This window comes from Geotrypetes seraphini, chromosome 3, assembly GCF_902459505.1.
Source record: "Geotrypetes seraphini chromosome 3, aGeoSer1.1, whole genome shotgun sequence".
Lineage (NCBI taxonomy): Eukaryota > Metazoa > Chordata > Amphibia > Gymnophiona > Dermophiidae > Geotrypetes > Geotrypetes seraphini.
Genome location: NC_047086.1, coordinates 367,453,844 through 367,477,227, shown reverse-complemented (window position 1 = coordinate 367,477,227; position 23,384 = coordinate 367,453,844). Strand labels below are relative to the sequence as shown.

General features: G+C 39.2%; 1 protein-coding gene across 2 annotated transcripts in view; it reads left to right on the top strand.

The window, feature by feature from the left end:
* The window catches only part of MRPS5 (mitochondrial ribosomal protein S5), a 74,392-nt gene extending 57,395 nt beyond the window's left edge, over positions 1-16,997 (top strand). For both annotated transcript variants that reach the window (XM_033936850.1, XM_033936848.1), the window contains exons 7-11: positions 803-849; positions 4,413-4,470; positions 12,701-12,763; positions 15,543-15,679; positions 16,501-16,997. In XM_033936850.1, the coding sequence (XP_033792741.1) occupies positions 803-849; positions 4,413-4,470; positions 12,701-12,763; positions 15,543-15,679; positions 16,501-16,725 (530 nt within the window). In that variant the 3' untranslated portion in view covers positions 16,726-16,997. The remainder of the gene's footprint in view (positions 1-802; positions 850-4,412; positions 4,471-12,700; positions 12,764-15,542; positions 15,680-16,500) is intronic.
* Positions 16,998-23,384: the final 6,387 nt, after the last annotated feature.

The window sequence follows — 23,384 nt, the reverse complement described above, 5'->3', positions numbered from 1 at the left end:
ATATGATTATCAAGGTAGGAACCTAATCTTTCTTCACTTTTAGAGCAAATTTTTAAAACACATTGCCTTACTTTGTAAATATTTAGGGCTAGATTTACTAAAGTGTGCTGCTCATTAATGTGCTTTACGAGGTAAATAGATCCCATTGCATAAAATGGTACCTGTGGTATCTATAGCAAAATTTTGTCCTGCACCAGAGCTTTATGACTGTTTAGTTTTGAAAAAGAGATGGCTGAGGGGAGATATGATTGAAGTATACAAAATCCTGAGTTTAGTAGAATGGGTACAAGTGGATCGATTTTTCACTCCCTCAAAAATGACAAAGACTAGGGGACCTTTGATGAAGTTACAGGGAAATACTTTTAAAACCAATAGGAGTAAATATTTTTTTCATTCAGAGAATAGTTAAGCTCTGGAATGCATTGCCAGAGGTTGTGGTAAGAGTAGATGGTGTAGCTGGTTTTAAGAAGGGTTTGGACAAGTTCCTGGAGGAAAAGTCCATAGTCTTGTTATTGAGAAAGACACGGGGGAAGCCACTGCTTGCCCTGTATCGGTAGCATGGAATATTGCTACACCTTGGGTTTTGGCCAGGTACTAGTGACCTGGATTGGCCACCGTGAGAACAGGCTACTGGGCTTGATGGACGTTTGGTTTGACCCAGTAAGGCTATTCTTATGTTCTTAATTATCCAATAGCAACTGTAGACCAGGTTCCTAGTCAGCCTGATGCTAACACCATTACATGCTTGATGACATTGTACAGTTTGTATCTTACTTATAATGAATCTTTGTTCTTTTTTCAGGTTTTGCTTTAGGAAAAGCATCCGACAGAACAATTGCCCTTAGGAAAGTATGTACCTTCGTATTAATATAGATATTTATATTTTAAAACATAATGTTCCTCCAGTTATCACAACAGGTTTTGCCAGTTTTGAATGGTAAATTATGAAGACATTGTACAAATTCAAAATCAAAATGAGCAGCTTGTCTCTCTATTTTCAAGGTATGATTTATTTTTGAAGTAGATATTTATAGCATAAATAGATTAAACAACAATGTACTCAGGAACACACTGATACTTGAAGGAATTTTGAAGCGTCTAGCTCGAGCTTTAGTTCATTCCCCTGACGAAGCGTGTCGCAGCGAAACAGGGGCCCTGTCAGGAAATTATTGAAATATTGGAAGGGGTCCGTTGGATAAACATCATTGTAGATGGAATAAATTCCAGACCTTCCATTCCTTTTGCTTACATACTATACTAAGATTTTTGCAGCAGATAAGTCTTTCAATTCATTTCTTTGTTTTGAGTTTTGTATGCTTTTGCTTATCAGCTAATTTGAAAAATAGTTGATCAATGTAATACTTTTACTCAAACATTGAATGAATTACTGTGGAGATTTTTAGACCAAGGATGTGTTCACACCTTCAGATTATTATTTGAAGATGTGTTATGTCCGGAGGATTTTGAATTTTGATCCAAGGTGACACTGAGGTCTTTTCTCCACTGGTTATTGAAAACTGCAATTTATTCCTTCAAATAGTGGTGTGTTCCTGAATACATTGTTTAATCTATTTTAAGGAGTATTCAACTTGATTGCTGTTACTATTTTTGTGATATTTATAGCATGTCATGTTACTAACATATGAAGTGTACGATGAGTTTTCATCATTGAAGGGTAAGCAGTTTCTCTATCAACAAGCAGGAAGATCAGGCACAAAGTAAGCAAAGTCATCTGACAGTGTCAAAGCAGAAAAGCTTGGATGGTTTCTCTGAGCATATACAAGGAGAAACCAGTGAACAGAGGATACAATATAGTTAGGGGATCCACAAAGCTCAGGGGATCCACAAAGTTGCAAATACGCATCCAAGTTTTCAAAATTTGTTTAAATGTCATACATTTTGGAACAGGAAAAAAACCCTGCACCTCAGAGGCACATGTTCTATACATCCCCACCCATCCTACCAGGCTCCCCCTAGCCCTGCTCATACACTTCCCATCTCCTGACAGGAAGTCCAGTTCTCCTTACCTACTGCCCCCCTCCCCCCCCAAATTGCCTATGAGCTGCTTCTCCATGGGTGACCCAACCCGGGCCATCCAGCCCATTGCTATAGTCGCCCATAGAGATGAGCTCTCAGGCTCTTTTGAATTTCTTCAAATGCATTACATTTTTCTACAACAGTAGATTTATATGTATATATTGAACATGGAGAGTTTCACCCGAAATATGCATTTAAATGCTTGCTATTTTTCCAATGTTTTATGATGTTTGAAGAGTGACTGCCAGCATGAGATGGAATAAGTCTTCCAAACTAAACTAAACCTTAAGCTTATACCGCATCTTCTCTATAAAAATAGAGCTCGGCACAGTTTACAGAAAATTAAAGAAAAAAAAATACAATAGGGATAATTATAGAGGGAAGCGAAGATCACAATTTTGAAAAAAGCCAAGTTTTCAGATGTTTTTGGAATAATTGGTACGAGAATGTCAGAGAAAATAGAATCACTCATTATGACAGAGAGGTCCATATATACAGTGTCACATATTCTTTGCCAGACTTGGACAGGAAAGGAGCAGGTGATCTAGAGCCCCAATATGTTTTTGTTTTTTTTTTCCTTTTCTTCTATTTTCTTCCCCTCCCTTTGTTTTTTTTTTCCCTAATATATGTTTTTTCCTCCACCAAGAGAAAAATTTGTAACTTTTCCCCCCTTTCCCTCTTTTCATGTTTGTTCTTAACATTATGTATAGAGATCTTTTCTGTTTTAAGTAATTATTTAACAGATTTTTATTTTTATTTTGCTGTTATTAATGTATTACTAATATGATTGTATGTTTTCTTATAATCTGTTTTTAATTGTACATCGCTTAGAATGTTTTAAATAGGCGATTCATCAAAAATAAAGTGAACTTGAACTTGAACACATGACCAACTTTGATGTTATATAGTTTGTCTTGGGTCGAGAGCACTCTGTTATGGGCCATAAAGATAAGTGATTGTAAGAGAGTCCTTGATGATGAATAGAGAATGACACAGGGACAATTTTTCCCCCTCCCTGCAGGAACTCAATTTTCCCGTCCCTGCGAGTTTTGTTGTTGTTCCTGCTCTATTCCTGTAAGTTCTGCCTTAACCGCACAAGCCTCGGACATTTATGATTTTAAAATGTTTGAGGCTTCTGCAGATGAGGATAGACAGAGCTTGCAGGAATGGGGCAGGGACTGGAAAAGAACTCTCTGGGACAGGATGGGAAAATGAAATACAAAGTAGCCTCTCCACCTAACAAAATTCTGTAACCCCAGATGTATTAAATGGAGCATGTAAGTCTCTTGTACCAAGCTGTAATTTATATGACTTAGTAGCACCTATTTGAAAACACTGGGAAAAAAAAAAGATCATATTTATATCTGACTTCTTAAAATGATGGAGCAATTAGGGGTTTTGGAGAGGGTTGTCAAGTTTCAAGTTTATTAGGTTTTTATATACCGCCTATCAAGATTAAGCGGTTTTACAATCAGGTACTCGAGCATTTTCCCTATCTGTCCCGGTGGGCTCACAATCTATCTAACATACCTGGGATATGGGGGAGTGAGTGACTTGCCCAGGGCCACAAGGAGCAGCACGGGGTTTGAACCCATAACCCCAGGGTGCTGAGGCTGTAGCTCCAACCACTGCGCCACACATTCCTCCTGACGCAGAGACCCGCAAAATGATGTTAAAGAATCGGGAATGCACAGAGGTTTAGATGGTGAAAATGATTGTGGGAAGCAATATCAAATAACGGATGAATAATAGAACAAACAAAAAGAAAAAAGAGCAAATCATTTTTTTCTGCCTATGACGTGAGCAGGAGCAAAGTGAGTCATCACGATTAAAACTCAAATTGGCTATAACAGCTCCATATTATGAGGCTTTTTTCCCCCATCAGCACTTGCGTATACAACTTTAGTCTCTGTGCTTCTCACTGAATTATAATTTTAAAGGGTAAAAGAAAACAAATAATGATAAGGCCTCAAGGCATCACAGTTCCATAGTGTGGTGTGTTTTATTCTATCGTATAATGTTACACATTCATCCCTAGCACATTTTCAATTTATCAGCATCTCACAGTTATGAGCATATATCCTTTGAATCCTATGTTAACGTGATATTAATTTTTTATAGTGTCTAAAATGAGTTTTCTCTAACTTTCTGTTAAGGGTCTTTAACATTTTAAATATTTTGTAAATTTCTTGTATGATGGGTTCCCCCCCCCCCCTTGCATTCCTTTGAATCCTACTTTTAACATGACATTAATTTTTTATAGTGTCTCAAATGAGTTTTCTCTGACTTTCTGTTAAGGTTCTTTAATATTTTAAAGATTTTGTAAATTTCTTGTATGATGGGTTTTTTTTTTTTTTTTTCCCCTTGCATTGAAGGCAAAGAACCAGGCCATTAATTATTTGCATTTCATAGAGAGATACAATAACCACACAAGTAAGTATTATCTGGAAATTCTTTTAAAAGTAACTGAGGAAATTATGCACCAAAATTTTCAAAAATATATGCCAAATCATCTGCATTAAGTTATATAAAAGTACATACTTTTATTTTTCACACAAATAGATTAAATAATGATATAGACATGGGTATTTTTTATAACAGTTAAAAGAATATATATTCCTGTATTACTGAGTATGTGACTGGATGCATAGCTTGCCTGAGTGCAACGTGTTAGGTAGGGAATTAGTTGCCATGTGTTTGTATGTGACTGAATAGTGAATGATTACACTGACCGACTGCTATGTGTGATTGTTGCAAAATGTGGAATGAGTGAATGGGGTGTGTTTGTGAGAGTAAGCAGCTGGTTATGTATAAGTGGGTAACTGTTACCATAAGGACCTACGTCCCCTTATTGATGTCTGAGTGAGAATAGATAGAATGTATTGATGGACAGTATGTTGCAGGTTGGGGCTGTTGATTGGGGAGGATGGGCGCCTACAAGAATGTGGTCCAGGTCTGTGTATGTGTATTTTTAAAGTATAAGAATTCCAGCACAATTGTACACACAGGCAGGAACATGAAAGGAGATATCCATGGGATTTTTCTCCCCCTCCCCTCACTTCCCTTTCCAAATGCCAGGCTGGAAACTGACCACAGTGAAACATTGGGATATTACCTCGTTACATCTCTAAGGGCGCTGGCAGAAGCAATTATGTGCCTACACATAACCAGTTATGTGCTGGCTTTGAATCTGTCGATATGATATACATCCATTTTCCTAAGATGTATTCTTATGCTGCACACACCAGGAGAAATGGACATTTCTGTACCAGTAGTTTAGAATAGGCTCTACATTAACTGATTCTTTTCTAAAATACTGGTGAAATGAGACACTAATCTGTATGTCTGAATCCATATTTCTACAACCTGTCTAAAATGTGGCTGTTTGGCCAGGTTTATATAATCTAGAGCAGTGGTTCCCAACCCTGTCCTGGAGGAACACCAGGCCAATTGGGTTTTCAGGCTAGCCCTAATGAATATGCATGAAGCAAATTTGCATGCCTATCACTTCCATCATATGCAAATCTCTCTCATGCATATTCATTAGGGCTAGCCTGAAAACCCGATTGGCCTGGTGTTCCTCCAGGACAGGGTTGGGAATCACTGATCTAGAGTTCAACAATGAAAAATGTATATCGCTCTATAATAATATTTAGCTCATTACGGCTACTTAAGAAATTGTCGAACCACGGGGTGGGAGGGGATGTACACAGATGGATCAGGCACTGGTTGGCCGACAGAAAACAAAGGGTTGGAGTGAAGGGCCAATACTCCGACTGGCAGAGGGTCACAAGCGGTGTTCCGCAGGGGTCGGTGCTGGGACCACTGCTGTTCAATATATTTATCAATGACTTGGAAATGGGGACGAGGTGTGAAGTTATAAAATTTGCTGATGACACCAAACTGCAGCAGTTAGGAACACAAAGGAGTGCGAAGACCTGCAAAGGGACCTAAGCAAACTAGAAGAGTGGGCAAACAAATGGCAAATGTGCTTTAACATATAAAAATGTAAGGTCATGCATATAGGGAAAAGGAACCCGAGGTACAGCTACAAAATGGGGGGAACATTGCTGGGGGAGAGTAATCTTGAAAAAGACTTGGGTGTGCTAGTGGATACAACCATGAAATCATCAGTGCAATGTGCAGCGGCCTCGAAGAAAGCTAACAGAATGCTGGGCATCATTAAGAAGGGAATTACAACCAGGACGAAGGAAGTCATCATGCCACTGTATCGTGCAATGGTACGCCCGCATCTAGAGTACTGCGTCCAATATTGGTTGCCGTACCTCAAGAAAGACATGGCGATACTTGAGAAGGTCCAGAGAAAAGCTACGAAAATGATAAATGGAATGGAGGACTGTTCATACGCTGACAGGCTGGACAAGCTGGGGCTCTTCTCCCTGGAAAAGAGGAGGCTTAGGGGGGACATGACATGATAGAAACTTTCAAGATCATGAAGGGCATGGAGAAGGTAGACAAGGATAGATTCTTCAAACTACAGGGAACCACAGGCACAAGAGGGCACTCTGAGAAACTGGAAGGGGAGAAGTTTAGAACAAATGCCAGGAGGTTCTTCTTCACACAGAGGGTTGTGGACACATGGAACGCGCTCCCGGAGGAAGTGGTTGGGCAGAGTACGCTACGGGGATTCAAAGAGGGATTGGATGGATTCCTGAAGGATAGGGGGATTGAGGGATTCAGATAAGGGTAGATAAGAGTATGGAAAGAGTATAGATAAAAACAAGGGGGCTATAGGGCTAAATCAAGATAACATGACAGGTCATGGACCTGATGGGCCGCCGCGGGTGCAGACTGCTGGGCGCGATGGACCTCTGGTCTGACCCAGCGGAGGCAAATTCTTATGTTCTTATGTTCTTATTAATCAAATTCAAATAAAATGATGCTGAACAATAGTAATTTAGATATGAGCCACCACGAGTTTTACGCGCAGGCCAAGATTTTTTATTGGAAATTCCTTCCTTTAAAGACATTAAATATTAAGTATTAGAGTAAGAATGATGGCACCAGTGTGGTGGAAAGCCTTGCCTGAGGAACTAAGAGTGGATTTGGATATATGTAAATTCAAAAGAAAACTGACAGCACAGCTTTTTATGGACTATTTTTACTAATATTATGCTGCTAGCCCCTTCTAGGCTTTATGGCAGAGGAATACTGTGACATTTTTACTTTGTGAGTGTGATGTTTGGAATTTTGAATGTATTTTGTAAACCACCTTGAATTGACTATATGCCAAGGTTAAAACACTTAAATGTCAAAACCTTGCATCACAATATTAGTCCATATTTATGTGCCATTTGCCCACCATGATTCATACTTCATATATCTTCCACAAATGTTTTCATAATAAGTCTGTTTCTTTCTTACACACATCACAATGTGAAAATATGGTGGAAACTTATTAAAAAGTCTCCCATTCAACATGATCAAGTTTCAGATCCTGCATTAGGAAATAAAGAATTATCAAAATTCAGTATCCATTCATCTCTAACAGCAAGCTGAAAAAAAATGGCAACAGCATCTCTTATCACATGAACATCTTGCGTTGCTATTGCTCCCACTAATTGCTACAAAGTCATCCATTCACCAGCAGCACTTAAGCCATTTGGATGGAACAGCATTTAAGCTATAAATTCACCACTGTTCTCTAAAACCTAAGCTCTGCTGATGCTCTTTTGTAACATGCTTGGGAATATGTTCAGTAATAGTCCACTGGACAGGCCCTGAATTATGATGCTGATGAAACCAATGATCCATTAATGGATCTATTTGATTTTCCATTCTAATGCTATTCCTGTGCGCTGTCAATCACAGCTTCATATTTCTACTAGTGCACCCTACATAAATAAGGGCATATGGACAGATTATGGTATAAATCACAAAATTAGTTTGTCTGTCTGATGCTGCCTTTGGATAATCATCTCAATCTACTCAAAAAGAAGCACTTTAGTTGCAATTCCCCTGAGGCTGGTATCGTACATTAAACTCTCATTTAATGTCCAACAGTTCTTCTCAATTTCTTCCCCAACAATAGGCAGGTGATGTAAGGAAGTATTTCTTCACAGAAAGGGTTGTAGATCACTGGAACAAGCAGTGATCTACAACCAGAGCAGGTGATCAAGGCCACCAGCGTGCTTGACTTTAAGAATAAATGGGATGTCCTAGTGGGATCCCTACGAGGGTCGAGTTAAGGAACTAGGTCATTAGTACTCAGACGTAATGGGGTGGGTCAGTAGAGTGGGCAGACTTGATGGGCTATAGCCCTTTTCTGCCGTCATCTTTCTATTTTTCTATGTGAAGGTTACTGTGAATGAATGAATCGATATCGCAGAACAAAAATGATGGATAGATTGCACCAACTGTTTTAGATATTGTAGAAAAGGGCAAAAAACATAGGTCAGTGCTTCAGATCTGTTGCATTTTATGTTAAAAGTAAATCTGTATTAATAGAGCACACTTATAGGCTTCAGAATCTTCACGGGACGTCTACTTTGTTGAAAATGAACAAACAAATTTTGAAGTTTTGAATAGAAGAACAAATACCCCTGAGATGGAAAAATTTGACCAACACGAATCCCTGTTTGCAATTTATATGGGTGAAAACTATCAAACTGCGAATCCCTTTATATAGGCGGTTAATAAATCCCAATAAATAAATTAAAATTATTTTGGTCAAAGATTTCCAAAAATTCAATACCTAACTGATCACTATCTCTGTATATCTGTACAACTGGAAAATCAATTCTATTTTGATGAAGTGTTTCCGTAAACTTAGTCTTCATCCATTGAGTTCAGCCATTCAAAATAAACTCCAGCAATGACTCTTCAGAGCCTTACGAAAACTAAAATGTCATTCAGTAATCACTCGCAAAGGGGAACTTGTTTAAACCAATGAAAAGTATACAAAAATAGTTCTTCAAATTGAACAACATATTGTGTGGCTATTGAGGGAGCCACTGCTTCTTCCATTGCAATACCATAACATTGTTCTAAGAAATTAAAGTAGTTTCTTGTTAAAGAAATCTGCATAACATCTAACAGAAATTTGATGTATATCCAGCAAGTCCCTTGTTGATTTCTAAGTGCATTCACAATCACAGTCAAAGCCTTTTCTTGACGAATAGAAGTACCGGGGTACATCTTATGTACCGAATACAATTTTTTTAAAACACCTGCCCCGGTACCTTTATGTAAATGCCGGTGGTCCAACGTGGTCTTGGCAGGAGCTTTCTGTGCTTCTTGCCCCTCCCTCACTGGATGACTGCCCTTTCTTGATGTAGAATGCCTGCCTGGTCCCACGCTGTTCTCTATGGCAGCAGCCGCACACACATTGCTTCCTCGCACTTCGTAGCCCCACCCCTTCCACACAGCCCCACCTCTCCCATCTAGTAACCAGCTCCAATACTTGTTTCTTTGTGCGTGCTCACCGTTCTTCCTGCTCCACCATTAGGCTCTGGTCCAGAGCTCCGTCCCCTACCACGGGTTAAGTTTGCTCCTAAAGCCCGGCCACACCAACCCTCTCCACATCCGTTCCCTCTCTCCACCGCTGACTCGTTGCTCCTCCACTGGCTTCATGGCATGCAGTCAGGACGGAGGGAAGAAGAAGGTATACTCCTACAATGGTGAGTGATGGGGATGCCGTGGCCCCCCCTCCCCGGAGCACGGCTGGGACTCTAGGCTCTGCAGCAGCAGCGGGGATGGGCTGCTTCACTGGGCCCGGTGGGGGGAGTGTCATGGTGCTCGTAGCCCAGGGGGCGAGAAGGTCTGAGGCCCTGAAGCACAGGGACCTTGTTTATAGAGGGAAGCCAGCAGCAAGTAACAAAGACTGCAGAAAGCCCTTCACTCTCTTGAGATACTCAGCTCCAGAGTCACAAACTTCTGCACTTCCAGTGCTCAAATGCTGCCCTGATGCATGCTCCTGCATCACCCACATGTCCCTAAAGCATCCTCAGACCACCAGATGCACTTATGCATAGAGGAGGAAAAAAACCAGGGGAAAAAAATGCGAACCAAATTTTTTTTTCTTGGTTTTTCCTCCTCTACAGGTGGGTGCGTCTTATGGTCCAAAAAATACGGTATATAAATTAGTTACGTATTTCCATTGACATTCACCAAGTATTTGGTATCTTTGGCAAATCATGTGGGATACTTAGTAGATGGCGTTGTGTTTACTATCTGAGCTAAAAGTTTCAAAAAAATATTCAAAGATTGACAGACTACAAATTGAGCACTTCATAGAAACAATTGAGCAATCTGGTATATCATTCACATTCTTACACATCTTTGGTACAGCATCCAGAAGGCTCCCAGATTCAAAAAGCAACAGTTTCCTCACCATTCCATAGCAGTCATATCTTCTCTCAAAAGAATCAGAAGCTCCAAAACTGAACTTGGTACCCTGTAGGTTGAAAGCTTGAATATCTAGGAATGGTGCCACTGGCAGCATTTAGTTACATTACATTCGAGATTTCTATTCCGCCATTACCTTGCGGTTCAAGGCAGGTTACAAAAGAGTTATAGAAGGTGGAGTATAAAAGAAGTTATTGCGAAGAAGGAAGGAATTTGTGGAATTAAGACTTTTTCAGGGATTTCTTGAAAAGTATAGTTTTGTTTTGGGGTTTTTTCTGAACACTTGTAATCTGGGGTTGTTATCAGCAGATTGGAGATTTAGCTGTATAGTTTTGCAACTTGAGTGGCTAGGAGGCCATCATATAGTTTTTTACGTTTAACTTCTTTGATTGGAGGGTATATGAATGGAGTGTGAGTTTTCCTATGCCTGGTTGAAGTGGTTTGGATGAGGGGTTATTCAGATAAGTTGGGCTGTCTCCATTTATAGTTTTAAATAGTAGGCAGTAGAATTTAAATTGTATTCTTGCTGGAGTTTGTTAGTTTTCTGTCCTGTTTTCCCCAAAGAGCTCAGAAAGGGGGTAACAGGATAAACATACATAATATGTTAACAGGTTACAATTTTCCATAGTTATAGTACAAGTTTGTATCCTAACTTGACACATACTAGGGATCTAATACCAATATACATAATATACAGTTTATCTGGATAAAGGTAGCTTTTTACCAGCTAAATGCTGCTGACCATCAAACCTGTCCTTTGGAGTCTATTCTTTAGCACAGGGGTGCCCACACTTTTTGGGCTTGCGAGCTACTTTTAAAATGACCAAGTCAAAATGATCTACCAACAATAAAATTTTTAAAAAAAACAACACAAAGCACACTGTACGCATAGAAAATGTTAATCATCATTCCTATTCCAGGGTTTTTCAAAGAGGTCAAAGCAGATGACTCTATGCACTATCACCTCAGTAACAACCATACAAAAATAGACAAATATACCCCCCTCCCTTTTTACTAAACCACGATAGCAGTTTTTAGCGCAGGGAGCTGCGCTGAATGCCCAGCGCTGCTCTCGACACTCATAGGCTCCCTGCGCTAAAAACCTCTATTGCGGTTTAGTAAAAGGGGACCTTAGTGTAAAATATAGACAGCAGATATAAATTCAGACACATTTTGATCACTAAATTTAAAATAAAATCATTTTTCCTACTTTGGTGATTTCATGAGTCTCTGGTTGCACTTTCTTCTTCTGACTGTGCATCCAATCTTTCTTCCCTTCTTTTAGCCTGTATGCTTCCTCTCCTCATTCCCCTCCCCCCCCCCAATGTTTTCTTCCTCTCTCCCTGCCCGCTCTTTCTCTCTTCATGCCCTCTTTCTTTTTTTCTGTTTCTCTTCGTTCCTTCTGTCTCCCTGCCTGCCCTCTTTCTCCCTCCCTGCCCTCCCCCAAGCCACTGCCATCGGATAACAGGCTGCCGGCCAAGCTCTCCCTGCTTCAGGCCCACCAGCATTCCTCTCCCCGATGTCAATTCTGCTGTAGGAGAGGAAGTTCCGCTGGCTAGAACTTCCTCTCCGACGGCAGAATTGACATCGGGGAGAGGAAGGCTGATCGGCCCAAGATCGACCTATTGTGAGAAATGCTGCCGGGTCCTGCCTTTGAGGAAACAGAAAGTAGGCAGGACTTGGCAGCAAGAAGAGCAAATCGCAAGCTTCACTGACCTGTCTCCTGCTTTAGCCCACGAACGGGGCTCTAACATGTGCGTGCCGGCTTCCCTTCTCCTCCCCCCCCCCCCCCCCGACATAACTTCCGGTTTCAGAGGGAAGAGAAGGGAAGCCGGTACAAGCACACGTTAGCCCCCGGAGCATAAGTTCTTCAAGCCGTTTTTTTTTTTTTTTTAATGTCGAGCAGCGGCGGCAGCAGCAGAATTCAGGAGCGGACTAGTCAGGAGGGGAAAAAAAGAGAAGGGAAGGGAACCCGCTCTGCGATCGACTGGGGTCACCTGAGCGAGCGACCTGTCGATCGCGATCGACGTATTGGGCACCCCTGCTTTAGCATATCCTTAGATGATTTGTCCAAGTAATTAAGCAGTTACCTAGGTAAATTAACCTAGGCTGAAATTGCCCTCCTCTCATTGGTTAAACATATATGCACTGAAAAATATGTGTAGTTTTAGACATGAACAAAAGAGCAAGATGAGAACATTAGAAACAAAATCTGTGCCATTTTAAATCCCTGCTCATACTTTGCATTATTTTTCTCATATTGTATTGCACTAAGCAAATGTTTCCTTTCTTCTAGTTTATGAAGATATTTCATCTACCTTTAATAAAACTACCATTCGGATGAAGAAACAAAACAGAGGTAATAGAAAAAAATACATTGTCATGGATGAATTAAGCATTGACTAAATATTTATTTGTTTTTAGTGCTTTATGATGTGATGCTTTCTAAATGTAATCATTAGGAAGTGTCATCTATCTATATATTTCAGGAGCAATTCTTGAGACAATTGTAATCCCCCAACTCCAACATCATCTGTACTTTGCGATGGAATTTACCAGAGAATCCTTCGAGTTTAGAAGGTCCAGCTGACTTTGGAGTTGGGGGTTTACAATTGTGCTAAGGGAATGCTCCAGCGTTCAAGTACAATGTTATGACTGGAGCAAGAAGACAAGTTATAGTGTTTAGTGTTGTGACCTTTTATCTACATCAGTGGTTCCCAAACCTGTCCTGGAAGACCCCCAGGCCAGTCGGGTTTTCAGGCTAGCCCTAATGAATATGCATGGAGCAGGTTTGCATGCCTGGCACCTCCATTATATGCAGATCTCTCTCATGCATATTCATAAGGGCTAGCCTGAAAACCCGACTGGCCTGGGGGTCCTCCAGGACAGGTTTGGGAACCACTGATCTACATCAAACAAATAGTTACGCTTTGGTTTACAAAGGCTCTTGAGGCAGGCCGAAACATGTGCGTGTCAAGCCATCGCACAAGACTTTGTGATTTGATGAATAAAAATTGCACACCAACAATATTCTGGACTTTCGCTGCTGTTTGTTGATGCATGCATAATTATCAATAATCTGGCTACGTGCATATCTTTAACAGCAGGTTGTTTGCAGCTGGCCTTTCTCATGGGTGGAGCTTAAGCATGTGACATATGCCCATAATTAATAGTATTCTATATGTCCACAACCTAGGTGGAAGCATTTACACCAGCTCTTTGGCTGCCATAACTGTTTGCAATTAACCACATAATGCATATATATATACATAGTTACGCTAGTACTCTATAAAGGAGTACTCTATATAAAGCTCCACATAGATGCCCAAGTATAGGTGCCTCTGCATAGAATTGTTAATGACCCAGCACATGGCCAGCCCAGCAGTTAAATCCCCCAGCTCTCTGAGCTGGACCCAGTAGGACAAATCAGAAGCAAGGCAGGAGCACAGATGCCCCCATTCAGCAAAATCAGCGGATTAAATTTCTAGTAATTAATGGCCTGCAATTTCCTTGATGCAGCAGTCTAAGCACCGCAAAACACTGGCCTTCATTGGTAGAGAAGTAACAGCATGAAATAATATGAGCTAGAACCAAACCGACCACGGAAGCTAAGTTTTTTGATAAATAAATAATTCTCACTGCATTATGAGGAAGGTTTTTATGCCGATGATTGAAAGCTTGTGTGTGTTAGCTTCTGAGGCTTTTTCTTCCTAAACACCTTAAATAGTTGATTTTTTTTTTTTGTTAACCAAATAAATTTCTTCAGAATGTTTGGTTGAAGATCACATTTTTGGTGAAGTGAAAGGGTTTTTTTGTATCTATTAATGGAGGCACCATTTCTCTCCTCTATCCCTCTTCCCCATGCTGACCATGTCTTTCCTCCACCCCTCCCCAAGATGGCCACCATTTTTCTTGTCCACCTGCCCCCTGTGGTAACTGGCATTGCTCTCCTCCTCCCTCCAAAACACCCCTGCAAAGACCAGATCTCTCTTCTTGCCTCATCTCATGATGCTGGACTAGTGTGGGCCCTGGAGAATGTGCAGATGCCCAGGGACCTGCACCAGCTCAGCACAATAGCCTTAAGACAAGTTAAGAATAGAGACTCGGTCCTCAGGGGTCAAGGGGGGAGATGGCAGTGCTGGTAGAGGGGTGGGCAATTATTGAGGAAATTCTCATTTGGTTTTCTGGGGGGTTTGGGTCCTGAATCAAAAATGTAAATCTCGCTACCCTCTTTATAATCACTAATTCTTATCTTGTTTTTCCTTCCTTATACTGTATTAAAGTTCCTGTAAACCGTGCTGAACTCTACTTTATGGAGAGGATGCAGTATATAAACTTAAGGCTTAGCTTAGTTTATTAGAAACAATACAGTATTTATTCAATAAGACCCTTACAATTTAATTTTTGCTATGAAAGTTCACTACAGTATGAAATCTTTGGTTTTAATTATCTCGTATGTATGAGTATATATGTAACTTATATGTGTGGTGTGTTTTTTGTATTGAGCATACAGTAGACTCTCAGTTAACTGGCACCTATGGGGATTGGTAGATGTCAGATAACTGTAGTTTCTGGCTGCTTGAGAGTTACTATTAAAAATAAGCCTAACACTATACCAAACAAACTACCGGATGTGTGGTAGGCAAAGCGTAGGCATACTCAGGTGTGGCATGCCAAGTTTACACTTAAATTTATGTTAGAAATTGATTTTATTTTCATTTTTATTTAAAGTATTACAGTATTTCTATGGTTGTGTCTTTTTTTTTTCTGGCTGCTTGAGAGCTCTGGTTGCTTGAGTTCTGGTTAACAGAGAGTCTACTATATATGCATACATATGTGCAGGAATAACGTTTTACATAGCTCTTAATATTGCACCATTATCTGTATTATATCCAGTTCCATTAAACATTGTCTTTCAGTCGTTTTTTGTTTTTTTATTAAATATATACTATGGTTGCTTAGAAGCTGCAAGGCTTTTAATTATCTAGTGTCTACTCTAAATATGATCATTATTTTCTCATTCAGTATTGTTTGACTGTGTTTTTAACGATGATCAACTGTTACAGTTTGAACAAATTCTCTAGTTAGAAGATCCTTATTTCTGGGATGAGATTTGTAATACTGCCATTATTTTTTAGGTTATGGTCTTCGTTGCCACCGGGCTATTATTACCATTTGCAAATTAATTGGGATTACAGACATGTATGCCAAAGTTTCTGGGTCCATAAATTTGCTTAACATCACTAGAGCTCTTTTTCAGGGATTGACAAGACAGGTATTGTAATCCTTTATATTCTTGATGTGTGGAGTGTGGGTGCTATTTTTATTTTTAACAGAATTCATATGCGAATAGGCTATATTTTATAGAAGCAACATAGACACTTCTCTGCTTTTATAAAATAAGCTCCAGAACCACCTCCAAAGGAGGTTTAAATCTGTACTTATTCTATGTTTATTCATAAACTACAAATGTACAGGGTAAGACAGCTGATGAGAAAACATCCCCCCCAAAACTCTAGGGTGTTACTTTTTTTTGCCTCCCTCTGTACATCACAACTGTATTACCTTGTTCCTGCCTCTGCTCCCCCATTCTGTACTCTGAGAGCGCCTACCAGCATTTCAGATAAAAGCATGAAATGTTTTCTGGCACACCTTCTTTGTGTGCAGTTTTTATAAGAGCTCCTTTCTGCATGTAAAAACCAGCTTTACATGGGAAAATGCTTTCTAAAATCGCCCTCAAATTATTTTGTCATACAGGTAAGAAGCTTTTTACTGATGTTTAATAATCCGTAATTCTAAAAGTCATATTAATGAAACAATACAGTAAGGGGCTCATAATCAAATAATAAATATGTCTAAAAACCCGCCTAAATCGGTACTTGGATGATCTAAAAGACAAGTCATCCAAGTGCCGATAACCGAAACGGATTTTAGACGTACATAAAAACGACTTAGGCCTTGCCAGTTCTGCTGTACGACCAGCGCTAAAAGGAGCATTTTAGGAGGAGTGGTGAGGGTGGGATTTGTATTGTATAAAGTGTTTTCTTAACAGCATCAGTATAGAAAACTCACTCCAGGCTTTTGTTGTTCACATAGGAAACCCATCAGACACTAGCAGACAAAAAAGGTCTTCACGTAGTAGAATTTCGAGATGAGTGTGGTATCTTGCCCCTGGTTGTTGCTTCACCTCGGGAAGCAGTGAGGAAAGATCCAGAGCCTGAAGAAGAAGTTCCTGACACCAAACTGGAATGGGATGATGTAAAGGAAGCTCAAGGAATGAAACGTTCTTTCTGGGCAAATGTCAAAAGGACAGTATACTAATCGAACAATGCCTGATACTAGGAATTTATACTTCAACTGTCATTCTGCGGAGTTCCACCAAATTGTGGGCTCCTTTTCACAAAGCAGTGCAACTGATTAGAGGTGTGCTGAATGTGAAGAAGCCCATTCAATTCCCATGGGCTTCTTTGCATTCAGTGTACACTAACTGATAACACCACTTTGTAAAAGGAGTCCTGTATTTGCTATAAAAGAAACACAATTAGAAGTATTCAGTTTTGTAAATGTGAATAAAGGAAATTATGTGGAATCAATGTACAAAGTGGTGGTAACTATGTTGCAGGTTTTAATAATAGCAAATACAGATTTGTGTGTGTGGGGGGGGGTTATCTGTTTTCTGGCTTTTTTTTTAACTTGATTAAAATAATGCATTTCATTTAGATGTGCTTGTCCTTTACACAGTCCAACAAAAAATCTGTTCATGAAAATCTAAGTAAAGATTCGTAAGACTAGAAACAGTATATGTCTTTTTTTTTTTTTAATCTTTATTCATTTTTAAACTTTCAACAAATACATAATAATATCATCATATATGCTTTAATATCACTTATTAATCTTACATATATTGAAATCATACTATTTCTCCCTCCCTCCATTATATTCTTATAATTTCAGATGTAGTCAAACCTCGGTTTGCGAGTAACCCGGTTTGCGAGTGTTTTGCAAGACGAGCAAAACATTCTCGCAAAACTTGTCTCGCAAACCAAGTGTTGACTCGATTTGTGAGCACCCCCGCTCCAACCGGCATCCCCCGCCCAAACAACTTGAACTTATTCCCCCCCCTGTCTGGCACCGGCACGCAGCCCACAGGATGTGCCGGTGCCGCTTGAAGATCTTCCTGCCTCTGCCGGGCCTTGAGAGGGAGAATTAGAAGGACTTGAGCATGCGCAGATGCATGCAAAGGCAGGAAGATCTTCAAGCGGCACCGCACATCCTGTGGGCTGCGTGCCGGTGCCAGACGGGGGTAAGTTCAAGTTATTCGGGTGGGGGGTGCTGGTTCGTGCGGGGGGGTGGAGCAGTGCCGCTGGCCTCAGGGGGGGGGGAATGTATCAAAGCGAGTTTCCATTATTTCCTATGGGGAAACTCGCTTTGATATACGAGTATTTTGGTTTACGAGCATGCTTCTGGAACGAATTATGCTCGTAAACCAAGGTTCCGCTGTAATTTAAAATTAATCCCACCCTTCCCCCACCCTATGCTTCAATAAATAAAGGGGAAGAAATAAATTATTAATCATAAACAATCCTTACAATAATTTGTTAATGGCTCCCAAACATCAATGAATTTTTTTATAGCGTCTCTGCTGAATATCTAATATCCTCTCCATTTTAAAGATATGATATAGTGAATTCCACCAAAAACTATAACTTAATCTATCATAATTTTTCCAATTTCTTGTAATTTGTTGAATGGCATCTCCTGTCATTATGAGTAAAAGTTTATTATTTTTGGAGGAAATTTGACTCTTTTTCCTCATTTAATGTACCAAATAATATTGTATCATATGAAAGTGCTACTGGGTTCTCAAGTAATTTATTAATTTGACTCCAAATAGATTTCCCAAAATTATAAATTAGAGGACAAAAAAACAATAAATGATCCAATGTACCAGCTTCAAGCTTCATTTTTTTTTTTTTTAAACCTTACAACTATATTTTTTTATTTGGGGAAAATAAAAAAGTCTAAAAAATTAATTTGCAGTATGTTATTACAGCATACTAAAAATTATTTAAATACAAAATGGTGTATATTGTTTTCTTTTAAAGTATGAACAGAGATTAACTTGGGCCAACTTTCTGAGCAGACTAGATGGGTCATGTTGGTCTTTATCTGGGGGGTTTTTTCCAGGTACTTGTGACCTGGATTGGTCACTGCGAAGACAGGATATTGACTAGATGGACCATTGGTCTGACCCAATATGGTTATTCTTATGTACTATGTTATTGTATTACACATTGCTCCTTAATTCAGAGTACATTAGGATGGTCCATAAGACTGTGGTAAAAATACAACCTTATCAGAACATGCCACCAGAAGTCTGAATAAGTTCTATCGCATGTAGATAAGTTATGGTCAAAATCTGAAGTAGTTTGAGACAAATTTAGAGGTCGCTCATGGTCCTGTAATATCCTCATAATAAAAAATTTGTAATGTGGTTAGTACTGTTACTTAGTTAAATAGCTATCCTTTGAAGCTGTTGCTGACAACACTTTCATTGTTATTTGAATAATAACTAAACTTAGTACTGCTGCAAAGTAGAAAGTTAGTTTAGTTATAAATAGGCAATTGAAAACTGAGTTGATGTAACATTTTAGGATAAAAAATTAAGAAATAAGAATATCAAATTCTAGAAGCAATGCTGAAGTATGGTTGCTAGGGAAGGGCATTAATGAGCTTTCCAGTTCACATTTTCCAACCAATAGGGATGTTCTTTGATCAATGATGTACTTACACACTGACAAAAAGGGTGCTTTGAAAGAGGCAGCTCATTTGGCCCTATTCAAGGTCTTGGAAATTTGGCAGCATGCAAGAATACCACAACAGCGAATAGACTCAGGGATTTGCATATTGATGAAGCTTTATGATGAATATGAGAAGTTAAAAAAAGAACTGGAACAGATGCAAGGAATGTGATCTGGTGAATCAAGAAGACTTCAAAGAGCTTCTCATCCATCTTTTTTATGTTGCTACCATTATGCGATAGTCACAATGAAAATCGAAGAAGACGGTTTCTAATCATGCAGAGACAATGAGATGAATGATTTAGCAATTTTGCAGCCAAAGTAGAGGCAGAAAATGTCAGTTAGTTCTACACAGCCAACTACTACTTCTCTCCCTCTGACTAGTGGATTATCTGACTCCAAAAATATTTCTGAAGTTGACTCTGACAGTTCAGATTCAGAAGCTGATTTTGAAGTCAGCAGAACCTCTTGTTCCAGTTCTCAGTCAAATTGGCCAAAAGGTGAACATCTTTGCACATCCTGAAGTTGCTGGAGCGTTAGATTTTGCCAGAAAGGGGTGCCACATTTGTCATTGGTGCTGTTGCCAAAGCACTTGCCCATGACATTGTGAGGAAACTCACTCTGACATTCACGGTGCAGGAACCATGAGAAGACAGCCATCCTGAAGGCAGTATTCCTTGACAAAACAACAGAAACTCCATTACTGCTGCATTGGGATGGAAAACTCTTCCTTGGCATTACTGAAAGTAAAGAAATGGTCAACAGAATTGCAATACTTGTCACTGGCAATGGAGAAGAGAGGTTGCTCAGAGTTCCAATAATTGGCTGTGGAACAAGCAAACAGCAACCTGAAACTTGTCTCAGTACTGAATGAGTGGAGTTGTCGGAGACAAGTTTGGGGGCTGCTGTTTTGATACCACTGCGAGTGACACAGGCCTGCAGAATTTTGCATGCACCTTCATTGAGTTATTAGTAGGAAAATAGTATGGCTTACCTTTCAACATCATATGATGGAACTGGTGTTTGGACGTGTCTTCATCCAACTGTTTGGAGTTAGTGGAAGATTAGATGTTGCCGTGTTCAAATGATTTCAGCAAAATTTGCTGTACATAGTCCAGGATTCAAATGAGGTTGCTGTGGACAATATGTTTGGTTCAGACACATCAGTCCTTCAGAAAGAAATTACAACTTTCTGCAGAACAGCCTTGACTGCATGACATTCAAGGGAAGACTACAAGGAGCTTTTTGAACCATGTTTATTTTTTTCTTTGTGGCTGCCAGGATGCAGATAACGTGAAGCCATCATTTCAAGCACCCGGGGCCTTCCATGGTGCATGGCCAAGGCCAGCTACAGTATCAAGATATTTCTGTTCCAGCAGCAGTTCGGTCTTACTGCCAAAGAAAGGCAGGACATCCACTACTGACATGAAGCACCTCTTTCTGTAAAAGCACCACTCTACTACTTGCTTCTTTCAGAACTCCAGAAATATCTGAACAAGGCTGTTGCCAAGGCTTTGTCAACAACATTCACAAAACATTTTAGTACTTAGAAATTTTGGCTGATCTGGCTTTTTTTGATGATAGACTAAGCAAGAAGTAAAGTCCAAGATGGTGGCAAACCTTCAGCTTCCAGAATCCACATGTTTGGTGAAACGTCTCAACTGTCCTCCCAAATCACTTGATCCCATCTGCCTGGCATCTTGTATAACAAAGAGAACTTATGTCTTCTTTGGTATTCTTGACACAAATGGACAATAAAATGTTCAACAATTTCTGAACAATTTCTGATTAAAGATCCTGCAAACTGGAAAGATCCAAACTACCAGTATTTGAAACAGTCGGCTTCATCAATGACATTAACCAACGACTCCACTCAAAGATCAATTACCTTAATGCAACAGTATAAGCCTAGTCTCACAAAGAATGAGGAGCAAAAGCAGCTCTTCCTTTGCCTTGTTGTTCAGCACAGAAAAACCTATCCAACTTACTCCAAAGCCACACTGATGAATGCTGACTCATTGTAGGACTTCCATTCAGCAGCCAGAGTTCCAATAATTGGCCATGGAATTGGCAAACAGAAAACTGAAGCTTGTCTCAGTACTGAATGAGTGGAATTTTCAGAGACAAGTTAGGGGGCTGCTGTTCGATACTACTGTGAGTAACACAAAATTCTTCAGGCCTGTGTTTCTTGCAGTGGTATCAAACAGCAGCCCCCCAATGTTGAACATTAGACCAATTTCTCAGCTGTAAGTAACCCAGGATGTATTTTAACTTCTTTCCATGTTAAGTTGCTCACAATTCAGGTTTAGATGGAAAATTAATTTAAATTCTGTACTTGTAGTTTACGTATTAAATTAAAAAGCACCGAGCAACCTCTAAGGTCTGGATTCTATAAACAGCACCTTAAGTTAGGGGCTGGTAGGTGCACTACCAGCGCCTAACTTAAGTTGAAAACGCTGTTTAAAAAAAGAAAACAACACATTTAAAAGAGAAAATGTAGGCATCAGAATCATGACGACAGAGTCGTTTTACGATGCCCAACACCACTGTAGGCATGGCTAAAGCCAGACGTGATGATGCATCATAAAGCACCTCTGTTAGCACGATTCACTTGAAAGGTAGGTACGCCATCATTGTAGGCCTTGAAACCCTGGCCTACGTTTCTGGTGCTTACCTTTCCTGAAGGTGTGATTCTATAGACGGTGCCGATGCATGATTGACACATGATTGGTGGCCATTTTTTAAGGCAGATGACAACAGCGCCATATATAGAATCCAGACCTAAATGTTTACCAAAAGGCTTATAATTTAGCATAGTTAATGGTGGCCAGACAAAAGAACAAATATAGACTTGTGGCGGTAATGTCCTATGAACTTGATATTTTTTTTGGACCATGATAGAGTATATACTTTAATTCACAAAAGGTAAACAAGTAAAGTAGTTTAAAAAAAAAAATTTAAGTTAAATCACAGTATTGATGCTTATTACACTCTTTAGAGACTGTGTTCAGCTTGAAATGTTTTAACTCATGGTTCAGCATAGCAGAGCTTGGAAAAACCTCTTTCAAGCATCAAAATTTTATTTTATTAATTCATTAAGAGTTTGTATCTAACTACCACATCAAAAGATGCCAAGAGATAAGCAACCAACTTATCATGATCTTAGCCCTTCCTATATCTTGTTTGTTTGAAATAAAAGCAATGATGTTAATTTATAATGGTTCTATCAATAATATATAGTGCCTATTTTCATTTTCCACAAAAATATATATATATACACACACACACACACACTACAAAAACTATATATACACACACGTCTATATAAAAGTATTATTTATAATAGTGTACTCGGTGCTCTTACTCAAAAGTCATGAATAATAACAAAAATATATAAGTAAGAAAAAAAATAATTTAAAAGACCAGTGGTATTGAGAACCATCATCGCATCATTATGTTCCTGACATACTCCAAAATTTGGTTGTCTAATATTATATTGACTCTGATGACATCAACCAATACATCAATCTAATAATAAATGGCTCCTTTTATCAAGCTGTGCTGTCCTTATTTTGTCTCGAGCAACATGTAACATAAACATTTTCTTGGAATGTGAATAAACTACTAATGAATAAAGACACTTGTAAAATTTATTTATTAGGATTTTATTTACTACCTTTTTGAAGAAATTAATTTGGAGCATTATACTGAAAGAATAAATGTATAAATATTCAAATAACAATACATGGTATGGTATAGTATGCTAGGAATTCTGCAATCAATAGATCAAAATTTTATCCAGAGATAACAATATAACCTGTCAACCACCCACTTATATCCTTTACCATAAGCAGAAAAACTCTTTGCATATGGGCCATCAGAGGCTCACTTTTCACAATATAAAGTTCACATGGGAGCTAAGTCATCATTAGTCCTTTCCTTTTTCACTGCTCTCTTGACTTCATTAATTCAGTATTTTATATCATTGTAGACATTGTCAAACTACTTGATATTACTTATCTTATAGACTAGTGTTTTCCCCTTTGTGATCTTCTATAAGATGTGATACTAAGTAGTTTGACAATGTCTACAACTGAAAATGTCTACAATGATATGAAATAACTGAATTAACGAAGTCTGGTCCATATGTGGAGAGTTTTTCTGCTGGTGCTATATTGG